The sequence below is a fragment of the Excalfactoria chinensis genome, chromosome 2 (genome assembly GCF_039878825.1).
Source record: "Excalfactoria chinensis isolate bCotChi1 chromosome 2, bCotChi1.hap2, whole genome shotgun sequence".
Taxonomy (NCBI): domain Eukaryota; kingdom Metazoa; phylum Chordata; class Aves; order Galliformes; family Phasianidae; genus Excalfactoria; species Excalfactoria chinensis.
In genome coordinates, this window is record NC_092826.1 from 31,784,472 (window position 1) to 31,811,479 (window position 27,008).

General features: G+C 36.7%; 1 protein-coding gene across 2 annotated transcripts in view; it reads right to left on the reverse strand.

Moving 5' to 3' along the window:
* Window positions 1–20,403: 20,403 nt before the first annotated feature.
* Window positions 20,404–27,008, reverse strand: part of C2H8orf34 (chromosome 2 C8orf34 homolog) — a 151,914-nt gene continuing 145,309 nt past the window's right edge. For both annotated transcript variants that reach the window (XM_072330249.1, XM_072330248.1), the window contains one exon: window positions 20,404–21,428. In XM_072330249.1, coding sequence (XP_072186350.1) covers window positions 21,421–21,428 — 8 coding nt within the window. In that variant the 3' untranslated portion in view covers window positions 20,404–21,420. The remainder of the gene's footprint in view (window positions 21,429–27,008) is intronic.

Genomic DNA, 27,008 nt, shown 5'->3' on the forward strand with positions numbered 1-27,008 from the left:
ATGCGATGAGCTTTTAAAGTGCTTACATGTATTATACAACATAGTGCATTTTAATTGTGGTTGAAAATGTACAAATGTACAAATTCAGGATCTCAACTGTCACATTCAGAGAGATAATATGAAATTATTCCATTCCTGGTTAGTAAAAGTGAAACTCTAGCTCTGAAACATACTGGAAAAACAGAGTTTAGAGTTTTGAATGAAACTACATTAAAAAGAGGCAATTGTTTCAAATCACATTGTGAGGAAACTCAGAAAACAGTAAACAAATCCTCTCAGAAAAACAAGCTACAAAAAATTTGCTACAGCTCTGATTGCTTCAGAGATGATATTTTTGTAGGGTAGAGATACAGAGATGGTTCCAGAATAGAGACCTAAACAGAAAAGTACCCAATCCCAGGACTACTTGTAAAACTACAGTGTCCAGAGCACATTAAACCTTGCAACTTCTACAGCACTCCATTAGGACTGGCACGTACTTTTGAGGATGTCAAGTGGAAAAAAAATTAAAATGCATAAGCTGAATGAAATTTCTGCCTGTATACAGCTGTTTTTTAGTAAAACTGCTTTAAATTTATGTCTTCCATATAAAATTAAGCACATCTTTTAGAAGTTGATATTCTTATTGCCACTACCAGCTACTATATCTCTTTGACAGAGCTACTACAATTACAGCCCTTTTCAGCACATTACTAAATCAAAGGACTTTGCTCTAAATGAGATTTGAGATGTCTAATTGTTATAATGGGGTAATTTTATGAGTTCAGTTATACCCCATTTAAGTGTAATATGTAAAACAACTACAAGAAGTTAATTAGCTCTATTAATCCGTCCTTTCTTATTGATGTCATTTGTGCCAGAATTCCCATACATACTATGCTATATAAAATAATCTATAAATAAAAGTAGTTGAAATTGTTTTGTAGTATGGAAGAACTCTGAGACTGAATGGATGTTTTACGTGCGCATAAAAAAAGAAGGGAATCAACAGTAATACAGCTGGAGATTACTCTTAGAAAATCCAGGAAAAAATATTTTTTGTTTTGGAACAGACCAGCCTGCACCCCATAATGAAGCAAATGACAAAAGCCCATTTCCTAACAAACTACTTGAGTTCAAAATAGGTACTACCACAAAATAAGGTAACAGAGCATAAACTTTCCTGAAAAATGAAGTTGGTCCAAATTTACTTTCTGAGTAAGTGATGCTTATTTGTTAGTGTTCATGAAAGCACTGTCTACTTCTCACTTAGGACGATATATTAAAATAATTCTAGTTCTTTTCTCTTTTCAAACACCCCATCTTAGCAAAGACTTTTGAAGAGAAGCACAGTGGGATATTCATTCAGTATTTCTTTGTGAGAAGGGAAGAGGGGAAGAGAGGAACATATAAGAAGGAAAACTTCTGCAGACATTGGGATCACAGCAATAATCTTGTAGCACATACATGGTTGTAAGTAGGTGATCTGGCTATATAAAGATTTGTATCAAATAATCTAATAGAAAGACTGTATATTTTTTTTTTTTCAATCCTCTGTTCTTTTTGTGATAGCAACCACATTTTATTGCAAAATGAATACCTCCCTCTGAAACTGATGTCATGGATCAGTGCGCAGAACTTGGGCAATCTCCATTTAGATAACTGGATCTCAGACCTATCTATGTGCAATAACCAGAGGGAAATTTTCAACGTCATTCAGCTTTCACAGCACAACTGGCAACTACTGACAGACAGAGTTCTGTCTGCATTTGCAAGACAGTAAAGAAAGCTTCTTGTCTATAGGGCAAGTAGCTTGTCATAAAAAGTTCAGTGCAAAAAGAGACATTTTATTTGTGCTATGTATGAAACTTTGTCATAAGTGTAATGGCACCCACTGAATGTAGAGTACTTACTAGAGATTAAAAGATAAAAGACAGAACTTTATTTTAGCATAGCTGAAATACAGGCCATAGTTCTGCTGTGATCACCACAATTTTTCTTGGCAAATGCAAGTATTCATGTCAAAATTGAGAAATAGCAGTTTCAATGCTGGTGTGTCTTTCTAATGCTCTAGTTTTGATAAAATATCTGTGTTCTATACAGGAAAAGTGTCTGAGCTACTGAACTTTGTTGTTTCATTACACACTGTAAGTATAAATGAAGCTGTTTGTAAAGGTTATTTAAGCAAAGTCCACATCAAACTTGAGATAAACCTTTTTTAATAAGCTGTCAAGTCAGGATAGATATAGTTTTTACTAAGGTCACTGGCAGTCTATCATGTTCTCTGTTGGATATTATTGATAACGGGTAGGAAAAAAAACTGTTGCTATAATCCAGCAGGGTTCCATGGGGAATTCAATAACATGGTATTCAAAAATATTTTAAACAATTATTCATAACATAGTTATTTTCCAAAGCTTCTATATAAACAGTATCAGAGGAGCCACAAATTCTAATAACTATTGGCTTAGCTAAAGAATAATCTTATCTATTATTGTACTATTGAGGTATTGTAGTTAATTTATAAAAAATTAAAGAACTGAGAAGTCCAACATGAAACTGTGAAGTAAGGTATAGCCTATAGAATTATACTACAAAATCAAATGGAAATGCACAAGTGCCTTGCAATAAAATGGTTGTCAATGTCAGCGTGTTGCAATTAGATTGTGAATGGTAAAGTACATTTGAAAAATAGATCTGATTTAGGTTACAAATATTTTCAAATTTGGAATGCAATGTTTTGTCATTGATCAAACAGGTTTGATGTAACTGGAGATATACAGGAAACCAATTGCAAGTCTTCCACTTTGGTTACCTTATTAAAACATGGTTTAGTTTGGGATTATACTGTTTTATGCCCTTGAGATCTTGGTAACCAAGAGAAGGAGCCCTCAAAATAAGGTGGGCAAAAAAAGCTAAAATTGGGAACTCTTCATTCTTTAAATCTCATGGCATTCATCTAATGGTTGTCTTCATGGAAAGAGATGATAGCAGAAGATAACCAAACAGCATGTATGGTAGTAGTTGATTTGATCTGTCAAAGATTTTGATACATATACAAAAATGATTTAAATCTAATTATTATTTCTAATGGAATTTAATTCCTCTTTTTAGCATTCCCACTTAAGCATTATATTAAGATACTTTATTATTATTATTTAAAGTTTTATTACTCATAGCATGGAAACAAATCTGTCATGTTTTTAAATACTTTTATTTAGTCACTCATTTGAATACGCCTTCCACTAATGCACAAATCCAGAAGAGATTTTTTCCATTGGTAGAGAAGGATACCAATGGATGAGTCAAGAATAGATTGCAACAGGAAATCCAGCTGGACTTCAACCTCAATTAGTATGGAAATCATAACACATTCCAGATTTCTTTTGATTCTGTTTTCATTAGCAGCTATCCGAAGCCAAGCATTTTCTAATAAAAATATGGATATGGGATGAATACCTATCAGATCTACAAAACAGAGATAGACTTCAACATGAAATGAATTTCTAGTGTTGTACACTAGTTAATATCAGAGCAGATTAACTAGGTGATGTACAGGCGAGCAGAAAAAGGCTAAGTAATTAAATAGTTACTGTGAAAAAAAAAAAAAAAAAGTAAGTGAAATCTGATCAAGAGTCTCAAGAGTCGTTCTTCAAAGAGGCCTCTGACAAGAAAATACTGCTGCTATTGTGCATGGGAGATAATCTTTTTCTGGTGTTGACATCTAGTCATTTACTGCAATTTAAATCAATCAATATAAACTTAAAAACAAAGGAACATATACACCATAGGTAAATAATGTGTCTATTGTATTCCTGATAAGAACTAATCTTACTAAATTATGACCTATTTTCTCTGGATGTTCTTTCTTAATATCCATTTTTATTTGCGATAACTAATATGGTATAACGTTCTGCCTAGTTAACATCATAATCATGTACAAGTGGTACTGGTAACCAAAGACAAACCAGCACTGGCAGTTTCCCAGGATAAGAAATCATCCTTCTCTTCATGTCAAAAATTTTAATCTCTTTGGTTTGCTCCTTTTCTGTGGAAGCAGCATTCCTGCTAAACCCATTACTTGAGCAGTCTGGTGTGGAGCTCGGATGTATACTTGTCAATCCTCACAGTGCATTAGCATGGCTATTTTCAGAATTATACCATGAATGAGGTCAGTGTGGAAAACAAAACAAAACAAAGCAAAGCAAAACAAGCAGCAACAACATTGTTTTTTGTTTGCTACAATTTCCTACAAATTGGAAAACAAATTCTTCGCTTCCAATCCAACTCACACCACAAACTGCTGTGGCAATAAAATTGGAAGAAAGCACACAACAATGGCAAACCAATCAAAGGCGAAAGGGGGGGAGTATTGCTGTGAGAACTTTTTAATCTCAAACCAAAGTGACTGTAAAGAAATGTCACATTTGATCCTTGCATGAACAGGAGAATCCTAGAGAAAGCTTGTGGCTGAAAATAAATCAGACCCACATTTTATTTGCACTACAGGAGCCTCGTTCCACATTTGTTCCTCCTCCCTTCATTCATTCAATTTATTACAAAATGAAGAGTTGATTACACAGCTACATCAACTATGCATGTCTTTCAAGCAAATACTACCAGTCACTTGATCAAGTAACTGGATAATAAAGAGATATTAACAATAAGCAGCAATTGACAAAAAAAGGCAATACACTGAATGTACTGAATGCCTCTATCAGTTCCATGATAACTATGGATCCAAGCATGGGTCAGTCAGCAGTATACCCTGATTTCTACACAAGCTTAATACCAAGGCACAGCCCACTGATAGACAAAGTCATGGTCCTGTCTTCCTGACTGCTGGTTTACTTCAGATGGAGGCATTTAGATGCAGGCAATACACACTAACAGCCGTCAGTTCCAAGAGAAGACTAAGCAGGTTATTTTTTTTCAGTAGTTTCTCTCTCTCCTCTTGCCAAATAAATAAAAAATAATGATGTTTAGATTTAAGGTCTTTGGAACTTACACTAAGGTCTTATAAGCACCAGTGGATCCTCTAAATCACAAGTGCTAAGCACAGTTGCCTGGCAGAGTTGTGAAGCAACAGAGTCATAGAATCATAGAATCTTTAGAGTTGGAAGGGACCTCTGAGGGCCATCCAGTCTAACTTGCCTACAATGAACAGGGACATTGACAGCTAGATCAGGTTGCCCAGGTCCTTATCCAGCCTCACCTTGAAGGCATCAGTGAGAACACTAGGTAACCTGTTCCAGTGAATATACTGTGGAGGAAGTGTCTGGGGTTGTTGTCTAACACTTGGATGAACATGAGCCAGCAGTTTCTTCAAGAGGACAAGAAAGCCAATGTCATACTGGCTTTCATAAGAAACAGTGCAGCCAGCAGGAGCAGGGAGGTGATTGCTCCTCTGTATTCAGCACTGGTGAGGCTGCAACTCAAGTACTGTGTACAGCTTTGGAACCCTCACCACAAGAAAGAAATCAAGGCCCTGGAACATGTCCAGAGAAAGACAACAAAGCTGGTGAGGGGTATGGAGCATAAGTCTTATGGGGAGCAGCTGAGGGAGCTGTTAAGTCCAGAGAACAAGAGGCTTAAGGGAGTCCTCTCTAGAGCTGCCTGAAAGGAGGCTGTGGCGAGGTGGGGGTTAACATCTCCCAGTTAATCAGTGAGGGAACGGCCTCAAGTTGCACCAGGGGAGATTCATGTTGGATGTTAGAAAAGATTTCTTCTGAGAAAGAGTGGTAATGTATTGGAACAGGACACTCAGGGAAGTGGTGGTGTCATCGGTATTTAAGGACAGCACAGACATGGTTTAGTGGGCAATATTGGTGGTAGGTGAATGGTTGGACTAGATGACCTCAGAGGTCTTTTCCAATATTAATGATTCTACGATTTTATGTTTTGAAAAGCAAGAATGTTAATATGAGAATGAATGTAAGGGTTAATTTCATGTGAAGGGATTTCTTCTGAAGCAAGACGCCTCTTACTCATCCAATGCATCTGACTATTTTTAAGAATTATTCTGGGAAATGAATTTATAACTCCTGGAAGAGTACTTCAAAACATTTCCCACAAAGAATACAGTGCACTCAGTGCTTTTACATACAATAAAAGTATGTTTTGATTGTATTTGTTGACCCTAGAGCAAAGCCTACTGTGGTTTAACCCAGCAGGCAGCTAAGCACCACAAAACTGTTTGCTCACTCCCTTTACCCCAGAGGGATGGGGGAGAAAATTGAGAGGGAAAAAATTTACTATGCGTGGGTTGAGACAATAGGGAAAGAAAAATAAAAGGATAAAGAAGGTGAGAGAAAAAGCAACAAAGAAAGCAAAGAATGCATAGAAGATGTGATGCACTAAGCAATTGCTCACCAGCAGACAAATGATGCCCAGCTAGTCCCCAAGCAATAGTAGTTCTCCTCAGTCAACTTCCCGCAGTTTTATTGCTGAACATGACATGATGTGGTATTGAATGTCCCTTTGGTCATTAAAGTCAGATGTCCTGGTTGTATCCCTTCCTAGCTGCTGCTTGGGCAGCCTTAGTTTACTTGCCAGGAGTGCAGAATGAGAAGCAGAAAAGTTGCTATCAAAGCAGTGAACCCTGATCAACAAGTGAAATATCAAGGTGTTACCAACATTATTTTTCTCTTAAATCCAAAATTCAGCCCTAATTCAGTACCAAATACTATGAATAAAATTAACTCTGTTCCAGGTGAAACCTGGACATTGCTTGTCACATTAGCTTCTACATTTTCTTTTACTCCAGTCGAGCTACAGATAAGAGCAAGGAAAGTACAAATGGGGATGTTGTGTGACACTTGGAAAAAAAATAAATTAGTTGCAATAGGTGAAAAAAAACACCACAAGCATGTATATACCTAAAGGCATAGCAGTGTATCAAAACCAGTATCTGTGCACAGTGGACAGAAATAAACTAAATCAGAGCTTTTTCCTTGAGACTTCAGCGTGGTCAGGACCTCCTGTGACAGGGAGGGAAGCAGATAATCACATAGAATCAGAATGGCTTGGGCTGGAAGGGACCCAAAGGATCATCAAATTTCAATTACCTTGTCAAACACAGGGCCACCGACCTTCACAGGTTACAGAGAAGTATCAGTACAGAAAAGAAGAAGATATTATGACGACTAGAAAAGTATTTTCACCATTCCATACCAGAACCACTCTTTGCTTCATCATATCTCACCCTGCTCCATTTCAACAATCTTATACATCTTAAAAAGACTTCACTTTTTAAGCAAGAGATACCTGGTCTTAGTAAGAGACTCACTGTTACTTGTGCTTTGCCCAGGTTTCAATCAGCTCTGTAAGGCAACTGCTCTACCATTATTTATACTTGAGCACTGCCCGGATGCTTACAGATGTATAAGTTTGGAAGTAATACCTCAAAACCTGAGGAGAGTTTCTGATCCTTTTTTGAGTAAAAAATGATATTAAAAAAAAAAAAAAAAAAAAAAAAAAAGACTCCTTTATATCTTCTCATTAATTTTCACATACATTCCACCACAGACAGACAGTATATTAGGAATAAATTTTGGCAACAGTTATTTCCTATTCTAAAATAATGAGAACAGATAAAGTATGGACAAAATCATATCATTTAACACTAGCCAGCCCTCTATTAAGTAGCTTGGAAAAATTCTTATTTTTAGCCTCCACTGTTAATAGCAAATTGATGGCTGAAAGAGTTCAGGGACTCTTATATCAGAGAAGCACCAACCAAAATAGCTGCTTTTCCTGCTTGCTAATTGTAAAGAAGATTGTGCCATGCCAAAGTTTATTAAAAATAGGTGGCATTAGTTAAAAATAAATAAATAAATAAAAATATCTGGAGAATTTCTGAAGAACCTTTTAGCTAATCTTTCAATGCAGAGTGGTTCTACAGCTAAACTACCTAAGTTATAGAGTTGATTGGCAACTAAGTAAATTATCTATCTATCTATCTATCTATCTATCTATCTATCTATCTATCTATCTCCTCTCTTTCTATCTTTCTTTCTGGATCAAACAATTTTAGAAAGTCTATATATGTTCAACAAAACACATATTATTTCTGACTTCACGCGTTCCATGTAAAGATGTTTTTAAGTAAACAAGATCCAGACTTCTTAATCTGCTAAAACAAGACATCAGCATGCTTTGAGCTAATTGCCAAAAGACAATTATTAAATTTTAAGGAATATATGCAGTAAAGATATGTAATTATTGACAGTAATGGTTTAGTGGTTTCTTCTTCATTCTTCAAGGTGCTTTTGTGTTTCCTGGCTTCCTGGCATCTAAGAGAAGCCTCTCCCTTTTTATTTAGTCCCAGATGACTGATGAAATCTGGAAACAAAGATATGAAATCCCACTGCTGGAAAATCAATATCAAAGCTCCTAAAGTTTTAGGATATTGGTCTATAGCCCATAGTTTTAAGTTTCTCATCTAAGGACTATATTCTTCTAATCAGTCGATTCCATCAAGGGCAGTAAAAAGTGGCTCTCCCTGATTATAAAGTACAGATGATTGGAAAGAACTAGGAAAAAATAAATAAAAAAGTTTCTTTATTTGCTCATTATTACCATGGTATTTTCATCTCTTCAGCCAGTAAATACTGATGTTCAGCAAAGAACTCAAGATATATTCCATTAATACAGGCATAATATGCTATTTACTCACTATTCAAGATTCTTTTTCCAAGAAGAAATTATTATTTTTTTCAAAATGTAGGCAGAATGCCTTAAAAACTGTATTGCCTGTTTTCATATGAAATAAACTTTAAATAGTGCACATTTAAAAGTCATATATTTAGGATTCTGAAGATATTGACAAGTATCTGTCAGGTTCTTTTAACAAAATAGCTCAATCTTCATACAATTACTAAGTGTATATGATTGCAGGTAATACTGAAGCAAACCATTATGATTTGATGTGGCTGAAATGAATACACAACCAGTAGAGTATATCTAAGGAAAAGAAGAAGAAAGAAGAACAAAAGAAGAAAAAGATTACACAGATGTAAGACTGAGTGTCGAAAAAGGATACTGTGCATTACTGAGACTGAAGCAGTGTACAGTCAAAATGTATTACCATTCTTGAGGCAGCAGGAATTCATATACAGAATCATAGAACTGTAGGGTTGGTAGTGACCTCTGGGGATCAAGTCTAATCCTGTTGCCAAAGCAGGTTCCCTATGGTAGTTTGCAAAACAGTGTACATTAGGATGAATATATGTATTCTTTTTTCCCTTGGGTTAGCTTACTTTTCTTCTTGACTAGAAAAATTACTGCTCATGTCCTCCTTAGAAGTTACTTTTCCTACAACTCTGTCATCACAGCAATCCATTCTTACCAGAGACACAGTAAACATATTTTAAGACTTTTCTTTCTCTTTTCACTTAATTCCATTTTCCATTGCGGAAGTAAGTATGAGAACAGAAAGCATCTCACAGAACTCCTGGCACAGTCAATGGATGCTCATAGTCTGCAAAAGAAACTGTGACCAGATGGCAGTCTTAAAGAAGGTGTACTGACCATTTTGTCCACACATAGTTTTGCTGTTTATCTATATGTACTGTTGGTCTAAACTGAATTGACATTTCTTCCTGTCACCCTCCAATCCCAGCTCCATATCCCTATAACGCAGTTATGGATTCCCTATCCTAGAAAGGAGTGATGTTTATGGAAACCCAGAGCTGGTTCAAACGCAAATATCAGGAGACCAAGATTCTGGCTGAAGAGGATTGACAAAAGCCAATGGTTAGTTTTCAGGTTATACTGACCTTGGTCAGCACACAGCCCAGGAAACATTAACTTTGGTAGAAGGGAGGTGGTTGCTTCACAGCTGGCATAGATCCACTATCAACAGAAGGCTCAGATGGCCTGATGGTGCACGTACTGACATTAAATAGTCAAACTGGAAAAATGGTCAGAGGTAGATGCTAAACAGCCTCTGTGAAACTGTCTTTCACAGTTTTCACTGTCTTTCACAAAGCTTTATGTATTCAGTAAAATCATACTGAGTGAGTCAACCAAAGGGTAGAGCTCTACACACACTTTCAGCAAAAGAAAATTCCAAACAGGGACAAATACATGAGTAGCATGTATCCACATAAAGATGTCTGTCATGTCTAATGATGAAACAAAGAATTTTCTTTTTCACTGGAACATGGAACCAGTGTATAAATAACTTGAGTACAGGGAGATACCAAACTGGCCTCCTTTCACTCTTAAGACAACAGCCTCAGGCAATTCCACATGTCAGGGAAGTCCCTGACCTGAAAGAATTCCAACAATGGCACCTCTGCAAATCAAAACACTTTCCAAACACTAGACAAAGTGTTCCTACCTTTGGTTCAGTTCTACCATGCGACACAGCAACTGCAACTGTAAGGAGGAAAATTAGGAGAAAAAATGTATTGTAAAATGTCTGGGGTGTTCTTATCTGCAGATATGAGGTACACTGACAAGGGTTCCCAATAATAATCCCCTCACCCTCCGTTTCCATTTCTCGCATAAACTAAAGTTATCTGTTAATATAAATTAACATACTGCTGTGCGCTACACTATGTATTTTTCTGCGACACCTTTTTGTCATCACGTATTACAAATAAGCAGTTTGAAAAGAAGTTGGCATATTTGATAATTCAATATTGTCAAAATAATTCAATAAGCTTCAAAAGCCCAGAGCCCACTTATAAAGAATTCAGAGATATCTAATTATCACTGCCTTGTGCTATCAATCAATATGCCACAATGCAGCAAACTTTGTCTTAGTGGAGTTGCCTGGGAAAAAGGTTCTCTGTATTGTGTGCTACTGACAGAGGTCTTGAACAACGTAGGTGGTGAAAATTGCCATATGGTCAATATTAAATGAAAGTTGCTCTGCTATAAATCAAAGAATGGTGTTGGCTGTCACCACTGGAAATACACAGTCACTTTCCAAAAAGGTCAAAGGCCACTACTTGTTTTGTTTCTTGCACTAGGCTACAGTTCAGAAAGTAATTTCCCAACCCACACACAAAAATATATTAAATTTTACAGTGGTAGATTAAACATTTTAGCTATCTAATTATTCTACATTAGCTCTAACTAAATCTCACTGTTATTCTGAAATATGCCAATATGCCAATGATTCCAAATTATTCTGTAGAGTAGAAAACTTCATAACAGCACTGAAAGGGAATATTTTATTAAATCAACAATTTCAACTGCAAATCAATACAAGTAATAAGAAAAGTTTATATTTCCCAATACTTCACTGCAGGAAAATTAAATCATATCAAAAAGGAGTTTTAAGAATACAAAAACGGGGAAGTGTATAATCAGTTTAGAGTCCTGTACAATACACTGGTGAGCATTCATCTTCATTAATAAATATTCCTTTCCACTGCTATTGACAATATTATTTCTTCATTTTGTAAACTTACAGGATCTCTTTCCATGTGAATAACTGTTCTTTTCCTCAAAAACAAACAAACAAACAAAAAAAAACTATTGCACAAAGGAAATGGTGAGTTCACAAGCTCTGCAGGTCTAGGTGTATTTCAGCAAATATTGTCTATAAGTCAAGGCGTGGAACAGAGTGAAGCAGTTCCTACAGCATTTTAGCACACTGACATCCAGCCACCCACAAATAGGTGGTTTTTAGGGAGCATTTTTAAAATGCCATCTCACAGTCCTGTCCAGAACTGGAAAGTTGCCTTGCAACAGCACAAACAAAACTAAATTGTATCCTTTTAAGAGTGGAAACAAAGCTCCTCTCTTCTGGATTTAAGGTTGTTGTCAAACCTAACACAGGAACATTCAACTTGGGCCATTAACAGGACACCCTCCTGGGACACCAGTGTCTGATGACCATAGAAGATTCTAAGTGCTGTCAACATGGCAAGGGGACAATGAGAATATGGGTTTTAGGGGGTTTCTTCCAGTGAGGATCTCTTGGTTTCCCTGACTCTCTAGTAACCTGCTTACTTAAGAGGGGCTGCAGTTCACAGTGCCAAGGTAACCTAGCAGAAGTACTAGCACAGGGCCTTCAGAAACACACGACCCAGAACATGGGCAAGCTCAGATATTCACTGGGAGCAATATAAAGACCTCCCATTCTGGGCTGCACAGACACTCACTCAGTTCCACCCAAACAGACAACAATACACAGGTGTACATAAGTATTCATATGTGCATGTAGCAGTACAGAAACGCTCGTGAACAAACGCCCTTCACTTCCCAACATAGACACACACAAACCTTTCTCTCTGAACACAGAGCTGAGAAGACCTACAGCAATAATAGAGCACTCCATACATGCAAAAAGAAACACTCAGTGACACACTTGTAAGAGGAAAATAAATTAAAACAAAAGGTGTAGCATAAAAGCCATTGCAACAGCTTCAAAGGAAAAGAACTTGAAGAACTTGGAGGACTGAAAGGAAGGAAAAGACAAAACCTTGTAAGTTCAGGACAAATGTCATGGCCTTTCATTCTCATACACATGGCAAATGCCAACAGGTGCCTGTACCTAAAGGCACTCTGGACCTGTGAAAAATTATTAGACCCTCATCGGTTGTCACAGAGTCAACTGACACTCAGCTAAATATACGTGGGTAAATGTCATGCCGTTCATTCCAGTAATCAAAAGAAGCAAACAAACAAGGAAAGCCTAGAAAATTCTTCTCACCTGCAGGCATGTGATTTCCTACTAAGAAATACAAACATAAATTAAGACTAATGATTTGTCATTGAAGAAGAATGCAGAACAGTCTTTGAAATATTCACACCAGCCTGTCAGAGTGTTAAATCTTAGTTAGCTAAGGAGAAAATTAAATCTGACAGTTAACTGAGTGGTGATCAAACTTTTCCAATAGTGAAAAAATCAAAGACAATAAACCAAAACACTGCAGTATTCATATGGCATTGTAATGAAATTAAAATGCAGGCCAGTTCTTGGCACACAAAATGGAAAAAGAGTGGACTTCTTATTGATGGATCTATGAAACTGTATCACTTAATAAATTTCAGATTGTCTAAATGCAATACACTATCATCAAAATATTAAAATCCAAAGGTGATACCAAATCCAACAGGATGAAAGAAAAGTTTGTTCTTCACATGGTTAATTCATCCAGTGCTATGGGATAGACATAAATATCTAAATGGACAGAAAGAGATAAAACCTACAGTAAAAAATGTAAGATGAATTTTACCAAGTAGAGAAATTTTTTCTTGAAAGCACCCCTTCCTCCCCTCCTTTTCCTGAAATGTTTTTGTTAAATCTGAAGAAATACAACAACATAAACAAACTTAATAAATCCATGATTTTATCATATTTTGTCAAATAAATAAATAAATACATAAAAATCTGCAAAGGTAAATAGCAGTTTGTCCACAATCATATCCTTGGCATTCCAAAATATTTGAATAGAATTTTGATTTTCTCACTAAAAAAGTTCACCAACTTTTATTTAACAATATATTAAAATAAAAATTATTCAGGCTGCACAAAAGGTAGTCGCAGACTTATGACATGATCAGCAAGGGTAGAAAGTATGGCAATCAGTAAAGCCTGTGCAGCAAGCTGAACTCACGGCACCATGTAAGTGCTGTCTAATTAATTCAAAATCCATCAGCATTGGTCCATATTATTCCCAAAAATCTTAATTATGAAAAGAATGGGGAAAATAAGAATATAAATTCTTGTCTGCACTGTGTTAGTTGTATGCTATTTTAAATCTTCAAACAAAGTATCTTAAGCATTCTTAAAAAGGCTCTCATAGTTGCATTCAGACCAAAAAGGAAAACTGGAAAGAAGGATCTCAGCTTCCGCTTGGAAAGATATATCCTGAGGGGTGGAAGGGGAGTATTTCCTCTTTGACAAGGTACCAATAAAACATAAATCCATGCACTCCTATCCCTTGTGCTGAAAGAAACAAACAGCTGTGTTTCACTTCAGTAAGCAATATATTAAAAGAGTTGGGGGCAGGAGGTGGCAGAGGGATGACCTAAAGATGCTCCTTGCCCCTAGCACCTTTTGTAAATTGAGCCAACTGAAGTTTCAGTTCTGTCTCACTTATCACCCTAACTCAACTCAAAATCCCATGGTAGTGGTAGATTATAATTACTAGGAGGAAAAACTAGTATTGCCTCTCAGAAATGCTAAATTTGGATTAGAGAAGCCACCTCAATTAAGTACTTCAAACAGTATTTAATAAGCAGGCAGTGGAAAGATATTCCTAATGGAAAAAAATGTAGCCCTGTAATTAATCTATGTTGAAGTTCTCCTAACCCCAAAAGAAATAGTTCAGAAAGAATGATTAAAACTTTTATGTGATATTTAATAAATGTCCAAGAAAATAATGGTTTCCAAGCTCATACAATATAGATTGCAGGAGTTGGGACTCCACCTTACATTGCAAATGCTGCTGGAAACTATGGCAATGGTGTGGATAATCTTTCAGCATTCCAGGAGGATGGAACTGCTGGGAGACCACACTCTGCCTAAACAAGGTTGACTAATGAGGAGCCAAATACACATTTTCAAAAGACAACAGGGCAGTTTGGAAGTGGAACTTTTCACAATACAGTGAGAAATTGGCTTTTTGAACAAAGAATTATTATTATACTTAATGGAAAACCAAGTGGATGTAGCAAAAAGTGTGTTATGGAAGTGCATGCCAACTAACACAGGTTTATAGAAACATTTCCCCTGTATCAGTAGGATACAGGATAGAACTTTATCTTGGTGTTTCTCTATCATATAGGCCAATGCACTGCAGTTTATAACTAGCCTTACTATAGAGCACAAAAATATGAAAGATGGGTAAACAGTGTAACCAAAAAAATGATATAATATGATATGGCTGCATTAGATGTTGAAATCAAGCAAAAATCCATGTCGAAAACCCATAGTCTCTGTAGAGCTTATTCCTTTGTACTGGTAATTTCTTACCGTATTTTCTACAAGGGATAAGCCTGTCAGATATAGAACAGATAAGGCTCACTTCACATGACAGTTATCATGGATTCCAGTTTTCAGAATCACCAGTAAGACAGCTAAGATCATTATGAAGTGTTGCAAAGGCATTGTTTATCCTATCAGTGGAAGAGAACAAAGCTACTGTGCTTGGGGAGATTGGTTGGTTTTGTTTTACCTTTGTCTTTACATCGATTGACATTGTGTTCCATATAAATTATCTTGACATAGATACTTCATATGAATATAAGAGCAAAAATTATCACATTTCTGAATTGACTGTCTCATACTCTCAAATGGGCTATGAAATTTCATAAATGAGCTATACTTATTCTGAAAGCTGAAAAATCAGTGTTCCAGAATTTGAACGCAGAACAAGTGACTTTAATTTGAAGTTTAATTCATCGTATTGTGAATTAACTGCTTTTAAAAGGAAACAGCATACATCTCTATCTGGAGTTTTGACTGTGTTATGATCTGAAAAGCTTAGCTCTGTCTTTTACGTAGCTTACTGTCTTTCAGAAGAGCAGGCAGAGAATTATGAATAAGATTGATGCTACAGCCTCTCCCAAAAGGCCCATGTATCACAGTACCCTGGGCATGACCATCAGGTGTTTTCAACACATACTCATAGGAAATATTTAAAATTCTGCAAGATACATGTCCACAGTCGACAACAGATAATGTGTTCTGGACACAGAAGTGCAGCATCACCTGGGGGGATAGGAAGTAAAAGTTGCTTTGGAATTTCAGCCAAAGGGCCCCACGCTTTATTAAACCTGGAACTGTGAGTGTATAGGTGTTGGATTACACACATCAGGAGGAACTGAATGATTTCTGGAGACACTTATGGAGAGATTTTGAATTATGGTACTTATCAGGCCCCAGGGAGTATTTTGGCAAGTTTTGAAATTCACTCATGAATTCCTCATGTACTTCTTGGAGACAGATACAATGACTGAGGCACACAGGTTTGAATGACCCTTTGCTGGTTCATCACATGTGATTTCTAGTGCAAATATAGAACTTTTCAGAGCAGCAACATATAGGCACCGTGCAGAGCACAAGTCCTGCTGTCAGTGCCTGTCACATGTGATGATCTGCAACAACCCTTCTTCAGTATATGTGTCAGTAACACTTGCAAGAAGTTTTGGCCAGTTTAAATCATTTAAAAAATTTATAAGGTTCTACAGGTCCAACATTTCACTACACTGCTTTGCCTGGAGTCTGAATTCAATATTATCAGAACCTAAACAAGATGAAGAATGCATTCAAGGGGGAAGATCACGTCCAGGGAAACCACTGTCAAGCAAAAACACAAGCACTCGGGTATGTGATTTTCAAAGATAAACATCAGAAAGAGCTAGGGGCTGCTTGACCCTGGATTCTCCATCTCCAGACATTCTCAATTAGATAAAAGGCTGTTGGAAATGGTTTTATTGAAGTTATACTGTCACAGGATTAGCAACTAAATGATACCTTGAGGCCTTTTCCAGATTCACTTCCTATTACAATCCCTCTCTAGGCTAACATGTACATATTTCTGGGAGAGGAAGACCCTGGTAAGATTAGTAGCTCAGCAGTCAAGTCAAAGAGAACTGATTTATATTTGCTTTCCTGCAGTGTCTCTTCAGTGATCTGCCTTGGTTGTCTTTGGTGGGAACACCAGATGGCTGTGTTGCCATTCAACAAGATCTGGACAGGCCACAGAGTTGGGTAGAGAGAAACCTGATGAGGTTCAACAAGGGCAAACGTAGAGTCCTGCACCTGGGGAGGAATAACTGTGTGCATCAGTACAGGTTAGGGGCTGAGCTGCTGGGGAAGAGCTCTGTAGATAAGGACTTAGAAGCCCTAGTGAATAACATGTTGACCATGAGCCAGAAGTGTGCCCTTGTGTCCAAGGAGGCCAATTGTATCCTGGAGTGCATTAAAGAGCGTGGCTGGCAGGTCAAAGGAGGTGATCCTTCTCCTCTACTCTGTCATGGTGCAGCCACATCCAGTTCTGGGCTCCCCAGTTCAAGAAAGTCAGGAAGAGAATCCAGTGGAGAGCAACAAAAATGATGTTCATAACATATACACTTCAGTCTGAAGAACAGAAGACTGAGGGGAGATCTTATCAATGTTAATAAATAAATAATGGGTAGGAGTCAAGTGGAAAGGGGCAGGCTCTTTTTGGTGGTATACAGTGTCTGGACAAGGAGCAATAGGCACAAATTGGATGTTCCATCTGAACATGAGGAAGAAAGTCTTTGAGAGAAACAAAGCACAGGAAGAAGTTACCCAGAGAGGTTATGGAGTCTCCTCTGGATTCTGTGAGCCTGGATGCTTTCCTATTTGACTTACCATAGGGAACCTGCTTCAGCAGCGTGGTTGGGCTAGATTATCTCCAGAGGTCCCTTCCAATCCCTGTGATTCTGTAATACTTCCGCAACATCCAAGCTACCTAATGTTGTTAAACTACTGTTGAGTTTTAGTTAATTAACTCCAAACTTTCACACTTTTATCTAAAACTGTCTACAAAACAAGGTACTCACATCTACATGGTTCCTATAAAACAAGCTATGACCTAAACCAGAGAAGAGTTAATGGCCAATGGCAAAGGGGTACCAAACTTCTGTAAGCATAGGAAGAGTTTCCTGCCTAAAAACACAGATTTTTAGGTTTTTTGTTTTTGTTTGTTTGTTAGTTGTTGGAAGTATCCTGGAAATAGGCAGAGAAAGCTACTCAGAGTGTGAACTTTGGGTTAGTATTCTTGCTGGAGACAATTCTATGTTACTGGAACCTACCCCATAAAGGCTTTTTAGTATTTTACGTTAATAGCTCATGTGATTAAATGTAAAGCATGTTTAAATACAGCCGGGGCAACAAAACATTGTCATATACTCATGTGTGACTTAGCTTTCATTTTCTTCATATATCTCCATGAGTTCAGTTGTTGCAATAAAGGATTTCTCCTGCTTTAGTTCGTTATCTCTAAGTATAGACATAACGGAATCAATACTCCAAGGAACAGGAGAAAAATCTCTTTTTGAAAGAGATCTAAACTGCAAATAAAGATATATTTTCAGGAACAATATTCCCACAGGGTCAGAAGCTTTTGTTAAAACTGTATGTGCGCAGCACAGCTGTTTATTATGTAAGTGGTTTTAAATTATTGCTTAAGTTTTTAAAATAAGGATTTGCTCAGAGAAACTTCCCACTGCAAAATATTCCAAAAGTAATTGTTCTATTTTAATAACGTCTGCAAAGAAAATTTTCTTTCCATTTCTCCCTCAGCTGGACCTTAAATTTTAGAGGCAGACAGTGGGCTAGCAAGAAGTCATGCCATGAAGTCTGTCAAGGATGAAGTTACTTGATTTGAGCAGTAGAGAAGGAAATCTATTAGCATCATTGTATTAATGGAATAATTAGAGATAGTTAGGTTGTTTTTCTGATTACCCAGATAATGTATCAAAAGTGTGATGCTCTAAAAAGGAAACAACAGAAACCTGTATGGCAATAACAATTTTTTCTTTTTTTTTTTTTTTACTAAATTGGCATTTGACAGGACAGCTGTTTACTAGACAAGCTACATTCATTTTCATATACTCAGGTATGTTTGCCATTAGCAAGTACCACTGAGAATACAATTTCCCTACATCACTGCACTAGCAAATGCTTTTAAAAACAAACAGATAAACAAACATATCTGTTTATAGTGTTTTCATCATCAAAAAGTAGTAATTCAATAGCATCAGCAATGAACCATGAAGCATCTTTCTGAAAACTACTAAATCTACCCTGCTTCCTAGAGATAAAGAGAGGTACATTTTTACATTGCCTATACTGAACTATGACTTTGAAGTGCCTGGTGCAGAGTCAAAAAAGCAAAGCCAAACTTCCTGCCAAACAAACTAGAGAAGCATCAACATGAACTCACACAGCTGACTCTCAGTTCAATTAGGCACCAAGGAGGAAGAGTTTATTCCATAAGCAACTGACAAATGGAAACTGCTTCCTGAAGCCAAAAAGGTCAAACTGAAAATGAGTAAGGCTTCCCATAGCTCAAAGGTGAAAACAAGTTTATCACACTTGCTTTCTGCACAGCCATCCCAGCTGCTGTTTATACTCCCCAGCCCAAAGCCCAGCTGCTTGTTTTCTATTAAGCACATCTCAGTCCTTCTTGGAGCTTCATTGCCAGCTTGTTCACAGTCAAGGCACCAGGTGGCTGCTTCTCCTCTACAATGCCAGCAGTGGTTGCTGGGCTGAGCATGAGGATCAGCCAACATTGCTTGCCATACACTTTAGAGGGAGCACTGCCAACCACAAGCGTTAAATAATCTTGAGATCATTCACATCTCATGAGAGCTAAAACAAAAAATGATGTGGAATTTTCTGTGAGCTTTAGTTTGGGGAAGTGGGTGGAGGAAGAAGCCACATTCTGCACTGTTTATCCTCCACTCTTCAGTTTACAAAGTGCCCTAGAAGAAAAGCCAGCCCCAAAAACAGGCAGCTCTGAGGATACCAAGACTTCACAGCTTTTATAGCTGGACCACACAAAGGTCAAACCATCCTGCCACACCTGCAAACGTTTCACACTTGTGAAGTTACTAATTTTTTTTCTGAGAGTTGATGGTGCACACTGTATCTGTAACTGATAACAGCAACAGGATTTATATTGTGCCTTCCTGCATAAGGCTTGTCTTATGTTTCTGGATGTAATAAAATTAGAATTAAAAAACATATATGTGAAAATAGACATGTTCCTAACCAAATTCCTCTGCATTACCCAGTGCAAATTGCATTTCAAGTATTTTAGCTTGCAAGAACTTCTAGAATTAATATGTTGCCAAATTCTGATTTCTTCCTTAAAATATGAGCAATCTTAGTTCCATCAAAGTCAATGAGATTTTTTCCCCAGGGATCAAATATGATCATAACTTCAGTAAATAATGTAAGCAATTAGGAAAAAAAAAAAAAAAAAAAAAAAAAAAAGGGCAAATCTACATTGACATTAATGAAGAGTTTAAAGTAAAGTATGAAATGCAGGTCACTAGGGAAGAATATAACACAGAACTATAGCTGTAACTACTGTTACTATAAGTGAAACTATAAGTAGTTTCACAAGAATGCTTTACTGCAGAAAACTGATCAACTGTAACTTATCAGTGATAATATACTCTTCCACATGCAAGTGTGTATGTTGGAAATACACACAATGAAGTAGATTTTCTTTATTGATGACTAATTAATGAAGCCCCAACCTGCACTGAACTTCAAGGGACTACTCCCATGGGGCTCCAGTGTGCTAAATATTTTACAAACAGGAAGTCTAAACAACGATATGTACAGCAAGAGCCTGCTCAGCACAGTCACATCTTCCATTTCACTTGCTTATGCCTAAGACAGACCAGACACTTTTTGTGCTAGAACTGAACGTGTCAGAGACAGGAAAAAACTTCACGCTATGGAACACGCATGACAGAGAATTCATGTTTATTCCTTAAACAAATAGATGATCTGTTATATTCTGTTTTTAATAGTTGCAAGCACTTTCATTATATCGTTATGTTTAAGATACAGGAACCAATTGTACATAATTGAAGACAAATGAAACTGAAAACACACTTGACAGAATTAACAGATACATAAATGAAATCAGTCAGTGCAATTGCCACATTCCTTCATTTGACATATGTGCCAAAGCATCTTCTAAATTTCCAAGCATACAGCATATATCAGTTAGTTTATTTTGAACAGCAAATTTGTTTCAGTAACTCATATGGGTAAATAGTGTTTTAGTCTACATATGAAATCCCTTTAGATACTTTATTTTTGCATGCATGTTCCCCTCCTTATCGATGTGTTCCGTTTTTAACAGTCCTTATTTGTTTTAAAGATCAAAGCAGATAAACTCAATAGAAAGCTATATGACACAGGCAACACCTGTTCCTGCTCCCTGCACACACTTTTCACTCATTCCCCCAGGTCCCTCTCTGCAGGTGATTCTGAGCAAACAGCTAGTTCTCTGTGAGACCTGAATGGGACATACAGATTGGCAGATGTGGGCAAATGCTTTCATGCCTTTTAATCTAAAAAAGAGCAAAGCTTACAAAAATATAGGGAGTAGAAAACCTCAGACAAGTTAAAATACATACAGTCTCTAGGCAAAGTTTATTTTGGTCAGGAAGAGTTTAGTTTATCAAACATCAATCCAAAATAGTATGGGGTAGAAACTAAACAAAAACATTAGAGTAACTTTATACTAAAAGGTGACAGCTATCCTTCTTTCCTAAGGCCACTGTACCACAGTAAGCACCCTGATTCGCTGCATTTCAGCATTCACATGTTGGAGTGGTTCCCCTTATGCACTGCTGACACTAGAAAAATAACTTCATTTAAAACTATTATGTATAAACTAAAGCAAATGTTCAGGTGTAGTTTTGATCACCATACTTTTGATTTTATTAAATTGTTCTTCAACAATCCCACTGATTTCACAAACCTATGAAATCAAAAAGAAAACACAGAAATTAGGGCTAAAATGTACATAAAGATATGATAAAATGGAAATTCACTGCGCTTGCATTTTGTAGAAGTTTTCCATAATGCTGAATTCACAGTTAAATAAGCAATGTGGTTTTTGATGAATCTCTATTTTTCTTCATTAATAAAATATTCAGAAGCAAAACAGAGCTTCTTTAGTTGCATTTTTTTTCCCCAATTACTCAGCATTTTAAAGGGTTCTCTGCCTCTTCCTTGCAATAATAATGCTAATTGGTTGCTAAAACTGAACAGTGTTGTACAATGCATTAAGTATAATAGGTAACTATAATGAATTGGATGAGCTGAGATAGGAACATTTTCACTTCTGATTGTGTTCAGCTTGAAAACTTTCCCCAAAGCAAAATGGAAATTTAGCTTTTACAAATATTTCCACATGCATGTTGAAGCAGATTGTTTTGTAAATGTTGCTGACAATAACACAACCACCTCCCCAGATATTTGTAAAAACTCAAGTAATGATGCATCTGTTCCTGTTATATGTACTCAGAAAACAAGGGTTAAAAGTGGGAAGTAAACAACACTCAAACCACGTTAAATTACAGAGCTAAATGCATAAAGGTGTGTTACCCTAGAAGCCTTCAATCTGTCATTCTTAAACACTGAAGGAAATTAGAATCAGTAAATTCAACTTTTCATTTCTTTTGTATATATAAATATACAAAGTCTCTTTGGGGGATTAAAGGCATTTAGCAGCAGCAAACCATTCCCTGTTACCTCCAGGTAATCAATTAGATAGTACTGGAACAATATATTCAAGCTTCACTTTGCCGGTTGATAGGCCTGTGTTTTATGTTCGATAATGTACTGATATTCTGCAGACTAAGCCACATAGCATGGATTTCCCATACCTGGGAAATCTTAGCAACATTTTTCACCTTGTATTAACTCGATATGTTTTTTTTTTTTCCTTAACTTATAATTAATGTTTAACAACTGTTTTCCTTGGAGACACTTAATTTGAAGATATTCAAGCACTGTCAGTTTGATCTTAAAGTAACAGATTTGACTTAAGGGTGGAAAAAGAAAAGCAAACATATGTAAGCCTGTTCCATTTGCAAATTCTTCTCATGACTGCTATCTGCAAAGACTCCAAGGATAGTAGTCTTCTTAGCAGTAGAAGGAAATGGGATGCCAGACCGAAAATATAATCTATGCTTCCTCATATCCATTATAGAATTTTTGACTGATAAGAAATGATATTAATAAGACTAAGTCAACTCTTGGCTGATATGACCTAGAGAAGAGTCAGGCTTGAGATGCAAGTGATGAAGGAGCCCCTGACAGGGAGAAGGGATTCTCTGTCACTCTCCAGCACTGTACATCTCTATATGACCTCTGAAGTTCCTTTGTTTCTCTCTATTTCAGAGAACAAATAGCTTGGACTACACCCCCTCATTTTTAGATAGCTGATGGTATGTGAGATGGGTCATTCTGACATGCTGAACACTTCAGTGCAAAGAGAATGACAGTTATTTAAAAGTGGTTAATATAAGCAGAAAGTCATCACTGATTTACTTGAGTAAAATTACTGAAATAAACTACAGCCATTTTAATGCTTGTGAAACTACAGTGGAAAGAAATCCAGACTGACATTAGAACTCAGGCCTACACTTGTTACATGTTTTGGAAATATTAACTGGTGATTTCTCATGCCTTTATTGTCAGATATCATATTTTATCATTAGAGTTTGAAGACTGGGGAAGTAAAACATGGAAAACATAAGCATTCCCCAGATTCTGCTGCAAAACACACTCTGGTATTACACATTGCCAAGCAAGATTTAACCAAAATGAACAGAAGCCACACAATGAGGACCGACCCTCCTCTCTTATTTCCCTGATTCCACATTCATGGACTTGCCCTCTGACAGGCCAAGAACAGTGGCAGTTATTGAGTTCATTACAAAATCTTAACCTTTTCCATTGCAGACCTCTTCCTGCTTAAATTTGAAATCCTTTCTTTTCATTAATGAAGAGGAATTTTCACAGTTTTAGCTAAGAATAAATCCCATCCTTGCAAAATGTATTTATAACAATAAGATAAAAAGGAACATCGACATTTTCTAGAGCTTGAAGAATACTGGCACAGGAGAAAAAAAAAACAAACACATTTCTTTCATAGATCCTTCACTTCCTGGTCATTTTTGCACCCTGGAATTAGTCATTCTGTTTAATTTTTTTGTTTGTTTCTGTAGCAATCTGACCCCATCCACTGAATCCATCATTTAGCTATGGACTCAAGAGCCTTTCAAAGCTTTATTTAATGCAAAGAGATGTACTCACTGCTTGCCACTTCCCAAGTCTTGCACTCTTGCACTTTGTGAGTGCATTTGCATTGAATGAAAAATTGGTGTAAAAGAAGACCAATCTGCTTTGGTAGCAAGGCTACTTTGTGCTCTTTCTTTACTGCTATAAATGACCAGTCAGAGCATAAGTGAAAGACAAATGGGGTCTACATTTCTTAAAAAGAGTTGCAACAAATAAATTGGATAAAAAGTACACTCTGATTTGCAGCAAAATCTTCTTTGTAGCAAAAGTGCACAGCCAATATGGCAAATACAGGAATCTAGAAAGGCAGTGTAATTACTAACTCTTCAAAATGCTCTGTAATTTGAAGGATACAAGAAACGGCCAATTCCCTCCAGCTGGAAAGTCTGTACAGCAGTCCTTGAGCTGGACAGTTCAACGATATGCTCTTCTAGGCCAGATGCATTTCCACAGGATGACCGTGCCCTTCATTCAGGTTACCATCACTTGAGTCTTTGCTAAAACCCTGGCGGCACTTTTCTTGAGCAATTTTTTTTTTTTTCTGTGAAAAGTCACCTGAAGCAGTTTCATTCTCTACTGTCAGACTCTGAGATACCCTCCACAGCTCTTTCTGAATCACATAGCACAAATGTCAGGGTATCCACAGGGCTGAGACACAACACGGGACTGAATTATCCGAGTACAAATATTCTATGTTCGCAAAGTGCTATTTCAACCAGATCAGTTCGTGGTTCACTGCATGCCTTCACACAGAGCTACGCCTAATTTAAGTTACGGTTACTCAACAAAGCAGGTGTTTTGGAAAAGCAGTCTAAAAAATCCTGATATAGTCAAAACAAAATTAAGTTACTTAAATTTCCTCCACCAACATGCATCAAATTAGACTGTATTTCCATTATAAAGTTACATTTCTTTGCAATAGCAGTGTTGTGGTTTAACCCATTAGGCAGCTCAGCAAGCAGAAAAGGGCAATGAATTCCACCCACTACAGAACTCTCACTCTGCATCACATCATTAGCTGTGGAATATCCCTTTGGCTAGGTCAAGTCAGCAGTCCTGATTCTGCCCCCTCCCATCCCTTCGTTGGTATGAGCTGAGAAACTGGTACAGCCTTGGCTCTGTACAACACTGCTCAGCAGCAGCTATAAACATCGGTTTGTTATCAACAGTACTTTTGCTTTAGAACTGAAAGATAGCATCACACCAGACACTGAAGAAAATAATTCCATCCCAGCTGAAACTAAGACAAGCAGCTAACCTAATTATCTACCTGTCAGCGATCAGTCAACAAAAGCATCATTTTGTTTCATTCTCCAAAATTCTTTCACTAATGTTAGAGAAGAGCTTCATTTTCCTAAAGATTTTTTGATTTTGACCTTTTAGACTAGCCTTTTAATAGGACAACATTGAACAACCTGTGTTTCAACACATACACTACTTTGTGATTCAAATAAAAGCTCCTATTTAACTTATATGATTGCTGTACCAATATACAGTATCTTAATTGCAATGTATGCAAATTAATGTATGTTGATGAACATTTTGAACAAAACTTTAAGAAAGCACAGTATGGAGTGATAAGGACAGATAATTAATTACCTGTGGAGTTTACCTGTACATCTATCCAAGGTTGTTTACACAGTACATAGAACTGTGCAGAATTAAAAAATGGGGATACCTAGTATTTTTCACCTAAAAGCTTAGAATGCCACTTGCAATTGTTTCCGAATTAAAAATAACATTAAAAACAAACAAAAAAAAACAAAAAACACCCAAAATATTTATTTAACTGCATGGAATATATTGCCATTTAATATTAGGCATCCAGGCTAGATAGAATAAAAAAATTCTTTACTGTGAGGGTTGTAAAGCTGTGGAACGGGCTTCTTAAAGAGGTGGTTGCTCCCTCTGACAGGTGTGTCTGTGTCCAAGAGGTGTCTGGATAATGCCCTCAATAACAGACTTCAACTTCTGTTTAGCCCTGAAGTGGTCAGGCAGTTGGACTGGTTGATCTTTGGAGGCCCCTTCCAAATGAATTACTGCATTCTATTCTACTCTTGTCACATACATCTTTAAAATTTTCAAAGCACAAAATCTGTTCACAGTATTTACTGACTTGCTTTGACAGGGAAAATAAAACCTATATAGTATTTTACTAATATCTAAATTATGGTCAGTGTTAATCCAAACTCTTTGTATATTCTAAGTTCAAATTTTTGGATCATTAAGAAAAGCCTTTACTTCATAGAAATACCGAATCATAAGGGTTGGAAGGGACCTTAAGAGATTACTGAGTCCAAGCCCTCTGTTCAAGCAGGTACCCTACAATAGGTTGCACATATTTGATCCAGAGGCACTTCCCTTTCTCCCAGAAATAGTTTTTATATTCCAAGAACTATATTATGATAATAAAAACAACTAAGGAAATCTTTGAAGTTTAAAATCACTGGAAGAAAACAAAATATAAAATCACAAAAATGTGTATGCATGTAAATACATTTATGCTCATGATCTGGTATTTGTAAGAAAATGCATTTCTCATCTGCAAAGAATAAGCTCTTCTTGTTTGTAATCACATGATATTCACCAGGAACTGTTGGGAGGACTGAGAATTACTTTGAACATGTTAAAACACAAACAAGGAAACCTTTAAAGAAATTAAGGCAGATCTGATCACTAACTCATTCTCACTTTTATCCATACCTAACAGAAAATATGCCTACCCCAGGGAAGTAACTGAAATTTCACATCTAGAGTACACTTTGCTAGAATAAATAAGTATTTTCTCAGACACTAGCAAAAAAATTCTGTGTGCTCATCTAATTTGACCACTTGCATACCAGAATCTCCAGCTGGATTAACATCTGTCATTTACAAAGCCCTATCACCTCATGTTAATGATTCTAGATTAATCACTTCCCTCAGCTTTTGGTTACAATGCTTAAGGCCCCTGGCTGGCTGCTAGGTCATAGCATCAATTTCCGTTGTCATAGTTTGAAGAGTTTAATCTTTCTTATTTAAAGATCTACAGACATATATCATCTCTGAAGTTCCTAGTGGATGCCTTTGGGTGAGGTGAACTCCTAACAAGACTTCTCAAATGCTGGGTTGCTTTTAATCCTCTGTAATCTCTTAAGTAATTCCAATCTTTCTTAATGACACTTGAACTGCAGATTTTAGGTGATAATACTTTGAATAATTACTTTGTAACTTAACTTTTTAGGCATGCAAGGAATGGTTTACCGTTATG